This window comes from Carassius carassius, chromosome 3 (genome assembly GCF_963082965.1).
Source record: "Carassius carassius chromosome 3, fCarCar2.1, whole genome shotgun sequence".
Lineage (NCBI taxonomy): Eukaryota > Metazoa > Chordata > Actinopteri > Cypriniformes > Cyprinidae > Carassius > Carassius carassius.
Window position 1 is genome coordinate 38,797,101 of NC_081757.1, and position 15,133 is coordinate 38,812,233.

A 15,133-nucleotide genomic window follows, 5' to 3' on the forward strand; every position below is an offset into this window, starting at 1 on the left:
TGATTTTCTGTGTCATGAATTCAGTGTCATTAATTATCATTATCATCGTCAATTTTTTTTTTTTTTTTTTTTTTTTGTGTAGGCAACCAAAACCTTATCAGGTCCTCCATCTTGTTTTTCCTGGATGGATGATGATGATTATCATTATTAAATATTTTAAATATAAATTCTTTCTTTCTTTCTTTCTTTCTTTCTTTAGCAGACAAATAAAACAACATTAACAATGTTTTTCTGTTTATACTTAACACTTTAAATAGATTTTATTTGAAAATTAAATTTAATAATTGATTCTAAATAGAAGTGCACACAACAGGTATCACATAAGCGCTGTGAGTCACGTGATGAGTGTAGCGTTCTCACAGCAGCAGCGCTGTCCCGTCTGCACTCATTCACACACTCACACACACCGAGGCACACACACCAAACCTGCCAACACTGTACAATGACGAACTCTTCAATTCCCAAACGGGCCGATTCTGATTTTTCTTTATTACTGAGGATTAACCCATAACATTTTGACCTTTTTTTTTATCATATTTGTCAAGTCACCTGAATAATCCCCTGCAACAAGAAACTTTTACAGACTTCCTGGGATCAGTCTGAAAGATGGAGGCAGAGGAGAATAAAATTTCAGTGTGGGTTTGTCGCGAAGAGAAGCTCGTGTCGGGTTTGTCGAAGCGCACGAGCTGCGCGGATGTGATCCGGGTTTTACTGGACGAGCAGAACCTGGAGAAGCGCGTGTCCCTCTCGGGCTCTCCTCAGTCCTACTGCATCGTGGAGAAATGGAGAGGATTTGAACGGATTTTACCGAACAAAACCAAAATACTGCGACTGTGGAGCGCGTGGGGAGAGGAACAAGAAAACGTCCAGTTCGTGTTGGTGAAAAACGAGGCGTCTTTACCCAGCAACGGGCCTCGGAGCGCAGAGGCGCGCGTCGTTCTCAGCAAGGAGAGCCCGTGCGTCTACAAGGGGACCGCCAGAGTGACCATGGCTCTGTCACAGGACAAACAGAGACGGATAGTCAGGAAAGCGTTCAGAAAGTTGGATAAAATCAACAAGAAACGGGCGCAGGCTGCGTCTAAAGACTCCTCATCCATGGAGAAGATGGAGACCCTTGTGCACCTGGTCGTTTCTCAAGATCACACCATCCGCCAACAGATTGAGAGGATAAAAGAGCTCGACAGGGACATTGAAAAGTATGAGGCCAAAGTTCATTTTGATAGAATGAAGATGCATGGGATCAACTACGTCCAGGATACGTATTTAGTGGACGCCAACCCAGATAACTTTAGCGAGGGGGACAAAACGAGCCCAGAAGCAGCTCTCGCCCAGTTTGAGGAATATGCTCAGAGATGCGAGGAGGTCATCAAACTGGAGGAAGAGCTGGCGAACCACGAGGCCCTCATGGAGAGCATTACGACTGAGATTCAAGAGGAACTCAACCAGAGGTGGATGAAAAGAAGACACGAGGAGCTCGCAAATAAAGAGTCTGAACCCGCTTCTGAAGAGACGTCTCTAAGAGTCACAACTCGAGAAAAAGACGATGGGCCTTCAGCCGGGGATGTGTCTTCTGACAATGACTTGCTTCTGGAAGAAGAGAGGATCAGAACCCAGCTTGACACCAGTTTGTACATCGGTCTGCGGCTGAACACCGATTTGGAGGCCATAAGGAATGATTTGGACTTGACCCAGGAGATATGGGGGGCGAAAGAGAAAGAACTGAGGGATTTAATGGAGAAAGTCAACTCTTTGGATTTTGAGGAGGAGCTGAAAGAGGAAAACACAAAAGAAACAGACAGATTGATGCCGCTCCAGGGGGACAGTGTGTGGGTGGAGCAGGCAAGAGGGCTTTCAAAAACATGTGACGTGAATGATGACGACTCAGATACAGGACTCAGCTCAATGCACAGTCAAGACTCAGATATCACACCCATCTGCGAATCTTTGGTGTAAAAAAAACACCAAACAACAACAACAACCTACTCCTCATATTATCCCTTGCTGGATAGTTCAAATGAACAATGCATGTCTTAATTTAACACATTTTACATTTGCATACAGTAAACAAACATAAAGCGGAGGCAAACATGAGTGCTTGCAAAGTAAAAAAAAAGACCTTTACTGCAAATCAAAATGAAATTACATGATCAAAACACATTAAGAACATAACTATGCACTTACCAAGCATTCTTAGTCTTAGTTTTTGATTTTTTTTTGTCATGTAGATGTCTATAAGAATATATGGTATCTTTTTTTCTGCCATTGAATAAAAATAACAAAAATGGCAAAGTATGGAAGCCGAAAAAAAAAACCACTGAAAAAAAATTCTACTGAAAAGAATTCTCAGGAGAGTCAAAAGTCAACATTTATTGATGTAAACTCAGAATTTCGAGAAAACTTCATTAATTGTGAGATGAAAATGCAGAGAAAAAAGTCTGATGTCTGATGAGATGTAAATTCAGAATCATATATAAAAAAATCTGAATTTCTTGATGTAAACAATTCTGAATGAAAAAATTCTGAAGACGAAGTCAGAATTGCAGAGATTGTGAGAAAAAGTAAAAATTGTGAGATAAAAACTCACTGTCATCTTTTTAATATTTTTGTTCTGTTGCAGAAATAAGCTTCCAATAATCAGTGTTAACTTCATACATGTATTTGTGATCACAGCACTGTTATTTTGAAAAAAAAACATTCAGAATCTAAATCTATAGGGGGTTGGATTTTTCTACACGAGGCATCATTTCCAACATTATGAAGTGCAGATCAGTTTTACATTACAGTATGGTTTATGCATTATGATGAGCTATTTAAAGCTGGTGTGTGATTTCTGTGCATCACCAAACAGAATGTTTTTAAATAATCGAAAAGTTTTCACACTGATTTCAGTGTTGCAAATATTTAATGATATTTTAATAGATGTTTTGGCAGTGCAAAAGCATGAAATAAACATAAAATAAAATTTCCCTGTCTGCTACCAATCTGCACTGTTGTGATATTTTCATGGAGCTCCAGAGTGCTTTGTCACATGCTGTTTACGACTTTGCTGATGGCAGAATTGATATTAAATTATGCACTTCTGGTGGCAAGCCAAACAATAGTTTTTTTGATATGATTAGGAATATTAATTTCTGTATTATATACTTCCTTAAAGGAGAAAGTGTTTTAACATAAAAGAAACACACTTCAGCTTTAAGTTGCATTATGGCATTGCTTGAGCTCAAGAAAGGTGCAGTATAATTATGTATGTGTAAAAACTATTATTATTATTTTTCTTTAAATAGAGAATCCATGTATTTAGAAATGTACAAATGTAAAATTTGTGTAACTTGAGAATCTGTCATAGCACAGTGTTGTCTTATAAACTGAAATACTAAAGAATGCTTCATTTATTGATTTTGAAACACATCAACTCACAAAACACTAAGCAATTCATGAACAAAACTATAATAGAATATATAGTATAATGCTGTTTTAATGCAGTTTTTATTATATGCTGATTTAAATAATCATAATAGATACTTTTATAATTGTTTTTACTCTAATGTTGAGAGAAATGGGCTTAATTGTCATAATAATAACGGTCCTACTTTTTGTTATTATTATTGATTTGTGAGTGTTAACAACATATATTCATACAACACAAATCGCAACATTCCACGATAAATCACACTTTCCCAGCAGTTGTAGAAAGAAAATACTGCTCATTAGTTGTTTGTGTTTAGTGAAAAATGTCAGATCTGTGTTTATGAGCTTAGGGTGGATTTTAATAGGAGGATTAGTTGTTATAAAACAATTACATCTGCACCTGACACATCATGTAAATGTAACTCTTTTTTCCCCCTGATGTTTAATAGAGGACATCTGTGTGCAGAAAAACAGATGTTTCGCTGCTTGTATAATTACAAAACTCAAAATATTGTTCAGACTACAATGTAAAGAAAAGAAACGTGCGTTGTTAAATAATTGTGTGTTGTGTGAACTGGGGAGGCGAGTTGCTGGTGGCATAAATCATTACGCAATTCTCCGTCCCAGGGGAGAAGCAGGCAGAGCACAATCGGGGAGGTGAGCTACATATTTTACACAGGTTTTCACAGAGCGCCAGCCATTGTGAAAGCAGGACATTTACATAACACACCCAGATAACCTCCTCTCACGTGCTCACATCTCGGGCATCCCAGGACACAAAAGACCCCAGAAACAGGCAGGACCCACAGGGTTCAGTTTTAGGCAGGGTCAGAGTCAGATAAACTACTTTAAAGTACATTTTAGATCAATAATGTCAATAACAACAGAAATGATATATAAAGATGGAAAAAAATTGCATTTTGTATAAATGCATTTACTGTAAATTCAAACTATAATACATTTTCCTTGAATTGTAAATAACATGCATTTAAGTGTCTTATTTTGCACTTATGCATAATCTTTTAAAGTATATTATTTCCATATGTCCTCTTTTTAAAAGCATGCTACGGTGTACTTCCTTTTTTTTTTTTTCACCAGGGTTTCCAAAAAAGGGTTTCACAAAAATACTCAACCAGTACAGGAATTTGTAGCATGTATGGCCCAAACAGAAGATGGTACAGGCTGTTGATTCCTCGTTAATGTCTGTGAGGGAATCATTGGCAGTACAGTGTGAGTGTTCTGAAGACAAGTGCTGTTAAACTGCAGCAGGGAGGAGTGCAGTTAACGATAAAACCATCAAGCCCTCATGTCGCAGAGGAACTGGCACACAGGCCTCATCTGGCTAGTTACCTTTGTATTTGTTGAGGGCAATTGCGAAACATATTGTTGATCTGTCCCATGGTTCATGAGGGTAGAGACGTGTCATGAGTTGTGTACAAACACCTGTGCGCCAGCATGCACTTGAGCACATACCGTTCAACCAGTTGTGTGTTCCCACAGCTTCAAGTGCCTGTGGTTTTCTCCCTGAAACATAAGCCTGAGGGCACATGCATTCACTCTGTGATGTTGGAGGCCTTTGTGCTTCACCTTTATGCAATACGATTAGATTGTAGTAAATTTGCTTGGTGACATAACCGAAGTGTTCACCTCAGCTGTTTTTCAAAGGTAATTGTCGGTGCTGCAGAAGTATGGCTATTATGTAAATATGAATATAGTAAGAGACAGAAATGGTTTTAATAAAATGTGTAGGGATAGTTCACCATAAAGTGAGAATTCTATCCTCTTGTAATTCCATACTTGTATGGCTTTCTTTCTTCTGCAGAATACAAAAGTTTTTTGAAGAACGCTGGTAACCAGACAGTTTTGGCTTCTAAGGTATTTCTCGAAATACTCTTTCTCATTTTTATGAGAAAGAAGAAAGAAAATCATACAGGTTTGGAATGACATGAGTAAATGATGGTAGAATTTTCATTTTTCGGTGAATTGTCCCATTAACTATAAATGTTCAATGTTCAGTTTCCCATGTTTAAAGTACGTTTTAATTTCACAGTTCACTTTAATTTCTTGATTACAGTTTACATAATTGCATATAGTGTTTGTGCCAGCTAAATATCTTTCACTGCAAAGTTTGACACATTGAGCAATACTTACATGCACTCTCAGAAAAGAAGTTGCAAACTATTCACTAAAACTGTCATTAGGACAGTATTTTTTCAAAAGGTACATTGTTGTACCTTACTTACCTCTAAACAGTGCCTTTTAGTATTTTAAAGGTACATATTTATACCTATAATACCTAATGGTACACAACATAGCATCTGTTTTTAGGTTACCGCCCTTACTGACAGCTTAGAGTTTTTCCCTCAAAATTCATATTCAGTCAGATTATATGAAATATGAATGAATTAATGATATATTAATATTAAGGAAATACAAAAATATTTATCATGAAACTTGAGCCCTACATTTCAACTCCATATACTCTTACTGAAGACTTCCCCCTAAATCAGTAATTTTTTAAAAACATTTTAATATTTTAGTGATTCATTTTTGGGTTTATATTTTCTTTTAATTTCACCTTGCATTGATTAATCTTAAAACATTGTGTTTCTTACAACTGCACATTCTTATATGAACAATGAGACAAAACACATCTAAGTTATTCTGAGGCAGACATAATCGAAATGATAACACTTTCAGTTCACGTTCAAATGAGTCAGGTGTTAATTCAGCAAGCAGCCAGAGAGATTCAATGATTCATTCAGTGAAGGATTTGCTAGACTGATTCAGTCTGTTGACTCATGAGTTTCATTTAAAGAACAGTGGTGGTGAATAACAGTTCGGGAAACACTGATATGCGGGCACTAATGAATTGATGAATCTTTTACTTCTGTTATTTGTAAAATTGGCATATGCAAACACTCTTGCTCAGTTACCCAGCCTTCCTCCATTTGGATTGTTATTAATGGTGAGCCGTGAGGGGGAGAGAAGCATTCAAATGAAATTTCATGGGTCAGCCTGTAAAGGTGCTTCAAGGAAAGCATGCAGAGGAGACAGCAGGTCAAGCTGTCATTCATTGTGCCTTGCGGCCTTCTCTCTGCAGGGCAGCTGGGGTCGGAGTGTGTGTGTGTGTGCGGGAGGGTATTTGAGGTGGGCCGTATTGTATGGATGAAGTGGAGGAAGTGGAGCGGAAGAGGAGAGTGAGAGCCAGCTGTGGTCACTACACAGGGTGGGTTACAAACACACACATACACACAAACTCACTTAATGTGAGCCTGCTGCATACCTGGTTCCATTCGGTGAGATCTCTAAGCACATTAGATAAACAAATCATAATGGATGACTATGAATGTTGAGATGGTATACTGCTCAAATGAAAATGCCAGACTTTTATTTTCCTGGTCAGTGAGGCAGAGATAAGAATGTTTGCAAATTAGGTTCCACTCCCATTGTGCAGTGTGCAGTATCTCCACTGATGCTGAGCTAAACAACACGTTCTGTCTTGTCAAGAAATAAGAACCTCATGATGAAGCTGAAGTGAAATGAGAAATTTCTTAGTCATCAACACTCATCTCCTTGAGATTAATTTATGTGGCTGTGCTTTATCATCTCATTAAATTTTACTCTGGCCCACAGCACCCTCATTGGTGGTGTTTGCTAAGGCAAGCATCACTGTTGCTATATTTCTCATTCTTAGGGTTAGAACAAATCCTGTGAACCCGTACCTGTATTATCAGGGCCACCCTGTTCCTTAGATTGCCCCCTTTGCCAGGTTCCCAATGGGAGCATGTGTGAGAGAGGAGGGGTGTGATGAGGCACACCTGAAGTGAATAAAACCTTGTCACAGTCACCATTAAATCCTGAGCATGCCTCTCCTTGAGAGACTGGTCTCTTTCCCCTTATGCATGCATGGTGGTATCTTTGTAGGTCCAAGAGGGGAGCAGGGAAGGATTACCCTATGCTGCTAAGTCACTGGACCTGTAGCCCAGTGCAGGAAGCACATGTCATCACCATCAGGGTGCCTTTCAAACGCAGCAGCTCCAGGGAAGCAGAGTAGCTACAAAGAAGAATGGTTGCTGGGACAGCACAATGACTGATGCTTATATAGCCTCATAATGATGATTGACAGGACCAAATGATTAGGCTACTCCCAAACCAACTTTTGCTACTTCATATTGGGTTTTTTATGTTAATTAAAAAGCCTCTCTGAGAACTGATGCCACACCCACTGTGTCTGTCATTGCTCAGCCCACCACAGTGGTGGAGAATGCGCGCAGTGCAGATGGGCACCAGCTAATTCGTCGGGAGGGGAAGGGAAGGGAAGTTGTGGCCTAGTGGTTAGAGAGTTTGACTCCTCTAACCCTAGGGTTGTGGGTTCAAATCTCAGGCTGGCAATACCATGACTTAGGTGACCTTGAGCAAGGCACCGAACTCCCAACTGCTCCCCGGGTGCTGCAGCATAAATGGCTGCCCACTGCTCCTGGTGTTTGTTCACAGTGTGTGTGTGTGCACTTTGGATGGGTTAAATGCAGAGCACAAATTCTGAGTATGGGTCACTGTACTTGGCTGAATGTCATTTCACTAATTTTGTGAAAGTTCGTAGGATGTTTCCCCTTGGATATTCATAAAGACTTGGATGGAGAATCAGTAGAAATGGTCTCTGAACCACAATGGGGGTGGGGGATGATTGTCTTATATTTTCAGTTATCCTGCGATTTTGTTGAGGCTGTCAACTAAAACCGTGTGTCTCTGTCCCTGTTCTGGCCTGGTGTGGGAGTTAGAATGCCTCACCCCTGCTGGTAAATGCATGAATGCTGATGTCCTCTTAGATCCAGGAGGAGACAATCACAAGTTGCCAGACCTATGATCCTGTGCAGCATCCACCTTTGGGCTGGAATTGACAGTTCCAGAGAAGCACAACCACTACAAAGAAGACACTACCCCATGGACCCCGGACTGAAGCTTTTGCGTCTGCCAGGACCTTGCCCCTTATACTTGGCCTGAATCCCTTTGACACTCCTTGCCTTCACTATTTCTTGTAATTACAAGGACATCAGATACCTTGTTCTTTTGTACACTTTCATCCCCATGATCATTTTTTTTTTTGACAATTTATGCTTGTTTTTCATTGAATAAGTTTAAAAGCCTCTCCTTGGTCTGACGCCATACCCACTGTAATTTCTCATCCTGCAACACTCCTCACACTTAGTATTAAACTTTGGCGTGTCCATGTCATGACCAATCCTACTCTGGACATGATGATAGATCATATCTTGTGCATAATCATGGGAACATTCTCAGAACTTTCGCTGTTTTGGAAAGGTTCTCTCAACATTTTCCCATGTCTAGTAACATTAACAGAACGTCATTTTTAGAATCCCATTTTAGGTTATATAAAATTCTCAATAAAAAAAAAAGTTGAGATTACCTGTGCAGCCAAATTGATGATACCCAGAGAACATTCAGAAATAACATTTTCATAATTTAATTGGAATGTTAGCTAAACATGTCTTAGAACATATATTTTTTTAGGAAGTATCTATCTATGAATGCTATTCTTTTCTAAGTACAACCTGAGCCATAGTCAGGGGCCATTGTATCACTATTTGAACCAGTAAATAACACCCCTTAAACACCCTAGCAACACCCAGGGTAATACCAAGAACACCAAAGCAACTGCATAGCCTTATGTAAATATCGTAGCAACCATCCAATTCAGCAACATAGTGATGAATTTTGCACAGACGAGCACCATTCAAAATTAATTTCAGAAAATGTAACAAAAACTAGTTTATTAATTGATGCTGCATTTTCTAACTTGATTCTTCTTTCACATATTTTGATGAAATCTCAAACATGGCCTCTTCTGAAAAGAGATTTACAAGCATGCTGTGGACTGCTAATGTGTCTCAGTCAGCTAATTTGGTAGCCCCCCCAGCTGAAAGCCACTGAGCCACCTTAAACTGATTTAGAACAAAGGCTGTACAACCAAGCATGTTAATCATGCTTCATTGAACCAAACGCTAACATAAGTACTTTTTAGTTCCTATTAGGCATCTATTTACTTCCTGAGGGATGGGCCTCTAACAAAGTTAGTGGTCTTCACCCTCACAAATGCTCTTAGATTGTTTCTGCATTTTCTACTGCAGATGTTCATGTAGGGTTCCAGTTTTGGGATCAGACCACAAACTAAATGTTTACCCTTGCAAATGCAATGTTATGCATCATTCATTAACTTGTTAGTTTCCTGTGTTGGAAAACCTGAGTGAAACTGTAGCAGTACTTATCTCTGTCACAGAGTACACCAGTAGTAAACCGTGAATCATGTTTATTTAATGTGTACCTGTCTCTGCAGGATTACAGCACGTCATGTGTAAAGCTGTGGGTTTTATGTAATTTGTTTAGATCTCTAGAGACATATAATTTCAGCTTTTGGTTTAAGGAGCAGAGCTTGTGGTTACGTGCCACATGGGAAAGTTGTCAAAAGGACTAAATCTTAATAACAAGACCCAGTAAAATGTCAAATTATATAAGCAATCACATATATATGTATGCACAGTATGATGATTCCCATTTCATTTAATAATAATAATAATAATAATAAAAAGTAGTATTAGTTTTTTACTAATATAATATTGCAATATTATGCAAAAGAACATTTTCAAATTAGTGTGAATAAATGGCAGGTTGCCAACTGTATCTCTTTTCCTGAAAGTATAGCCATGCAAAATGACTATTAACCATGTTCTTGTTGATATATCACTTCATTTGAACCATTTGCTGTATGAGCTCTTATTGTTTCTGAATTAGTTAATCTTACAGCAGCACAGAGTTTCGTGGGTTTTCATAACACTGTGTAAATAATTTATAACTTCCTTCAGGTTGTTTTGGATGGAATGCCCATGATTGTCACCTTGAAGCGTACTTCTGTGGATAAGACATACTACAGTGACTAAGAATGGGAATTCTGGCAGTGCTTCAGAGAAATAGCACTCAGAAATATGATGGCTAAATGGATTCCCTTTTTAAAACATGGGATTCAATTTCAAACCTGCGAGCTAAAGTGGTCATATCTTTCTTCCAACTCCCGCACACTGAGAGAATCTCTTTCTTGACTGATGTTTCTAAAGGCAACAAGGGTATAAAACTAATAAATATAGCCATACTGGATCAGCAAAAATTATAACTGGGATTAAGCAGAAACTTTTTGTATGCAATCAGGTCAGGGAGTTCATTGGGATTTGAAGTGGAAAAGTTTGTTACATTCAGATGCCATATTCGCAGCAGATAATGACCTTGTATTTGCACTATCACTTATATATTCGTATTTAGTCAGGCTAAGGCACTATAAATAAAGTGTATCAAAAGACTGTTGTCCATATGCTCAAATTTCTCAAAATGTAGTTTCCAGTCATATTAGACAAAATTAAAGTGTACCCTACAGTGCAGATTATATTGACTTGGTTTAACTGAATATAAAGGCCCTCCACAGAGAAGATTTAATATTACTACATTTGTCAGTGTCTCTAGTGATACATTTATTTTTTGAAGAATCAGGATTTTTGACAACAGGATATATTAAAATGATTGGCCTCTGCAGCCTAAATATTGCTTTCTCAACATTTCAATAGCCTTGTTTATTGTTTAGAGTTCCTCTGAGACCCTCCACCTCCCCCAGCTCCACCTGTCTAGATATGCTATAGGATTTATGTATGTCTATTCAGCAACACATCTGTAAATCTATTGGCAATAACACATCCACACTTGCGCTACATCAGTTGCCAAGACCAAATACATAGACATTTTCATATCAATGTTAAAGGTTAGACTGAAAGAATCAAGGACCTTATTTGAATTAAATGCATTTCAAAAGATAAAAACAAAAAACAAAACAAAAAAAAAACGATTTGAACCTTTTAATACATCTGTTGAGCAGAACTACTTTAAAGGTCCCATGACATGGATTATTTCCTTTTCTTTAAATGCTTTTTAATGTTTCCTTAGGTGTACTTATATTGTTAGTATGATTTTTACATTTAAAATTTAGAAATAAAAAGCATTTTTTATATCCTGATATTTGCCCTCTGGCTTGAATGCTCTGTTTGAAGGGGCGTGTCTGCTGTGAGACTCCGAGTAAACGACAACTGTTGTGATTGGCTTGACATCTTTGCATTTGAAATGCGTATTACATGTGGACCCCTCTCAAATGTATATATATATATATATATATATATATATATATATATATATATATATATATATATATATATATATATATATATATGTATATATATATATATATATACTACAGCTGTCGAGATTCACAAATCGTGGAAGTGTTGATTATATAATTATTTTTTCGATCTTGTCCCATCACATGAAAGGCTGCAGTGATGAGCATTGAGTAGACAGAGTCTGCTTATCGCGTGAATGCAGTGATCTCGTCATTATTGCAACACGTTTTCTCTCACAAAATGCTTTCACCACAACTAACAGCAAACACATGAATACAGTAAGAGCTCCGTTTTGCAGGATAACAGCGTCATTCATTGTAACGGCAGCTTAGGCAAGTGTGCAGATATACTCGCGATGTGTGAGAGCTCCGAAAAAAAGGGAGCGTTCTTTGATCGCTCTCTGTAGTTAAATCACAATTTAAATAACAGATTTGTTTCATGCTACTAAGAGAAACAACGTGAAGTTGATTGTTTAGTCACTGGCTTGATTCACTGATGCATAAACAGTATTAAACGATTTAGAAAGAAAGTCTTGTGTGAACTTGAATAATTAGCTACACATCAGAAATCACTGATCACAGATCAGGCATTAATGAACAGGGTTACTCACTGTTTGTGCCGGTGCTGTTGAATCCATATCATAAAAGTCTGTTTGTAAGGCCTGTCCTGACATTGCGACTGAATTATATGTAAATATTTGGGCGGGCAAAGCAGAGAAAGGGGAGGTAACATTTCTCTTTACAACGTCACAAAGAGGAGATTCCCATAGACTGTATAAAAACATAGACGTAGTGTCCGTGACGTCACCCGTAGACTCCTGAAGTGTGTTTTTGAAGCCTAAAGTGTGTAGAGCGGGCCATCGCCATCTTGGCAGCGCGTCACCGCGCGACTCTCCCGGACAATCAAAAATGGGCAAAAAGGCGGGAGCTAGTTGCTGTAGCCACACCCACCTAGCACGACGGCAGTGTCAGCAGCGCAATCCACCTGTCACTCAAGTGGCTACGCCCTTAATTATGCAGAACTTTAAGGCTTAATATAATTTAAACGGATGAGTTCTAAAAAAATTCACCCCCCTCACAGTTGTCATGAAGGGCAAAATTAGCTATTTAGACCAAAATCATTTTTTGAACCAGGCTGTAAACATGTTTTTTCCTGCTGTAAAGTTGGGCATTTTAACATGGGGAGTCTATGGGACTGACTCCCTTTTGCAGCCAGCCTCAAGCGGCCAGTCGATGAATTGCAGTTTTAGTCACTTCCTTATTGGCCTCACGAGAGAGAGCGGGAGGTTGACGCTCGGAGATTCCAGATCAGCCCGTTTGAGCTTCCATTTTCTCAAAGGCAGAGAAAGATAGCAAAATATCGATTTGCACCGATTAAAATTTCTAGAAACTTGGGGACCATATACAGGCTAGGGGAACTCATTATAATGTTAAAAAACCTCAGAAAGTGAAATTTTCATGTCATAGGACCTTTAAAGATGTAATTAATGTTGGCACATATATTACACTCATTGCATTGCTCTAACACCAATTGCAGGATTTTCATGCAAACTGCATGCAGCCACATACTTTGTATGTGTGAACACTATCCGGTGTCACAGTGAATGGAGGGTAAGTTAATCTGCTCAGGTAGTAGTTATCTGAGGCCTGTATTCCTCTGGACACTCACAGCAGGTTGTGTTGCACACAAACACCAGAGTGAATGAAACTAGATCCATCTGTAGCAGATTGAGGGTCAAGTGTTAATGTCTGACATGTGTAAGGGGAGACGTTGTCTGTCGTCCATGCCTCATCCTTTAGCAGATGTCCACAGAGTCAAGCTGGACATTCAGTAAACTCTATTCAGTGCTTTAGATGGCTGAATTCTCTTAGAAATTTGGCCTTTTGGACACGCTCTCATAGGAGGGATGCAAAAAGCTGCCTCTATGTTTGCATTTGCATGCAAAAAGCTCAAACTCAAAGCACAAGTTCAATGAAATTAAATTGTTTTGATGTATTTTAAGAAGGATGTATGCATATACAAGATTTATTACACAGCCTACACAATTTTCTTAAGATGTTTTATCAACATAATACAGGTAGTCTACAGCTTTCATAGATTTCTGCACTTGACCTAACGGCCTTGATGTTTTGAAATGTCTTCTTCTTTTTTTTCAACTTTACCTCCATGAGAAACTTGAGTGTTGAAAGGCAGAGCTTGCAGTGCTGGAAAACATGGTGGATTTGGCAGCCTCGAGTGCCTGCTCACTTTCTCAGCCTCTGAGAGCTGCTTTTCACTGCAGCAGACCTGTGGACAACATGCACAATACTGCCTTTCATCTGCCTAGAGCCGCATCCTTCTGTTACTCAGATAGCATCAGTGCTCACACATTGTTCTGCTTCCACGGGATATGCTTTTAAAATTTGGGCAAGAAAAAAAAAATGAAGAGAGACAAAACTATGGTGTGGACACCATAAAAAAATCTTTATCTCACGATTCTGACTTTTGAGATATAATTTATAACACATAAACAAAACTCTGTCATTTTCTTCTTCAATAAGTACAATTAAGTATTTACATGTACTTTATATTTACATGTTAACTTTATGTTTAAACTTCTTTAAAGCACGACAAAAGAATATCAGAACAATAGTGCACTTTTTAAAAGTGTACTTAAGTGTGTTAAGACGCAGTCATGAAAGTATACTGCAAGAGCAGACGTGCAAGCATAGAACAGTAGTTCACTTCCAAAGTGATGCTAAATGGTGTTGAAATTATGACATTTGTGTACAGTAATACATCATATAATACATTATTTGTGTATAAAAAATGTTGTGTTATGATTTGTGGTATGAATTCATCTTTATCTGTCTAGACTATCTCTGTTTTCCCTGTAGATAATTGACGACTACTCTGTTATTGAATAGACTCTCTCACTTACACAGTCGCTTAATTGTTAAGCACACACCCGTAGACACACCGTCTGTGCATCACATTTCTGAAATGAAAATAATCACACTGAGTCTTGACACAATGTGTAAGGAGTATGTGGGACCCACATTGAAGAAAACCCCCAAAGAAAGCCTTCTTATCAGATTGGCTCACAGCACACAGTGAGTCAGCCTCAGTAGTGTCTGTGTGTTTGTATCTGGAGGGCATGGAGAGCCATTCTGATGCAGTAATGAACAAAATGAACATGCCTCCTACTCAGACCCAGCCTGATTCAAGATATGCTGCCCTTAAGATAAATATAAAACTAGATATAATATGAAGAGGTTTATTCTGGCAAGGGGAGGAACAATAACATTTCACTGGTTTTCCCGACAGTTTTTGCTGTTTTGTCTGCAGTGATGCAGCAATTCTTTTAAGACATTAGATCTTAATCAACATTGTTCAACTTAACTAATGATTTTAATTTTAAGTATCTATTCACCCTAAACAAAGAATTCTGTCTGCATTTAGTCAATCTCGGTCCAAAACGGTATGACTTTTGTCTTTTGTGAAATGCAAAA

At 38.4% G+C, this 15,133-nt stretch overlaps 1 protein-coding gene across 1 annotated transcript; it reads left to right on the forward strand.

The window, feature by feature from the left end:
- The first annotated feature begins 381 nt into the window (after nt 1–381).
- On the forward strand, nt 382–2,274 carry LOC132115254 (ras association domain-containing protein 10-like). The gene has a single exon (XM_059523635.1). It carries the CDS (start codon nt 607–609, stop codon nt 1,951–1,953), a length of 1,347 nt encoding a protein of 448 aa, XP_059379618.1. The 5' UTR covers nt 382–606; the 3' UTR covers nt 1,954–2,274.
- The last annotated feature ends 12,859 nt before the right edge of the window (nt 2,275–15,133 follow it).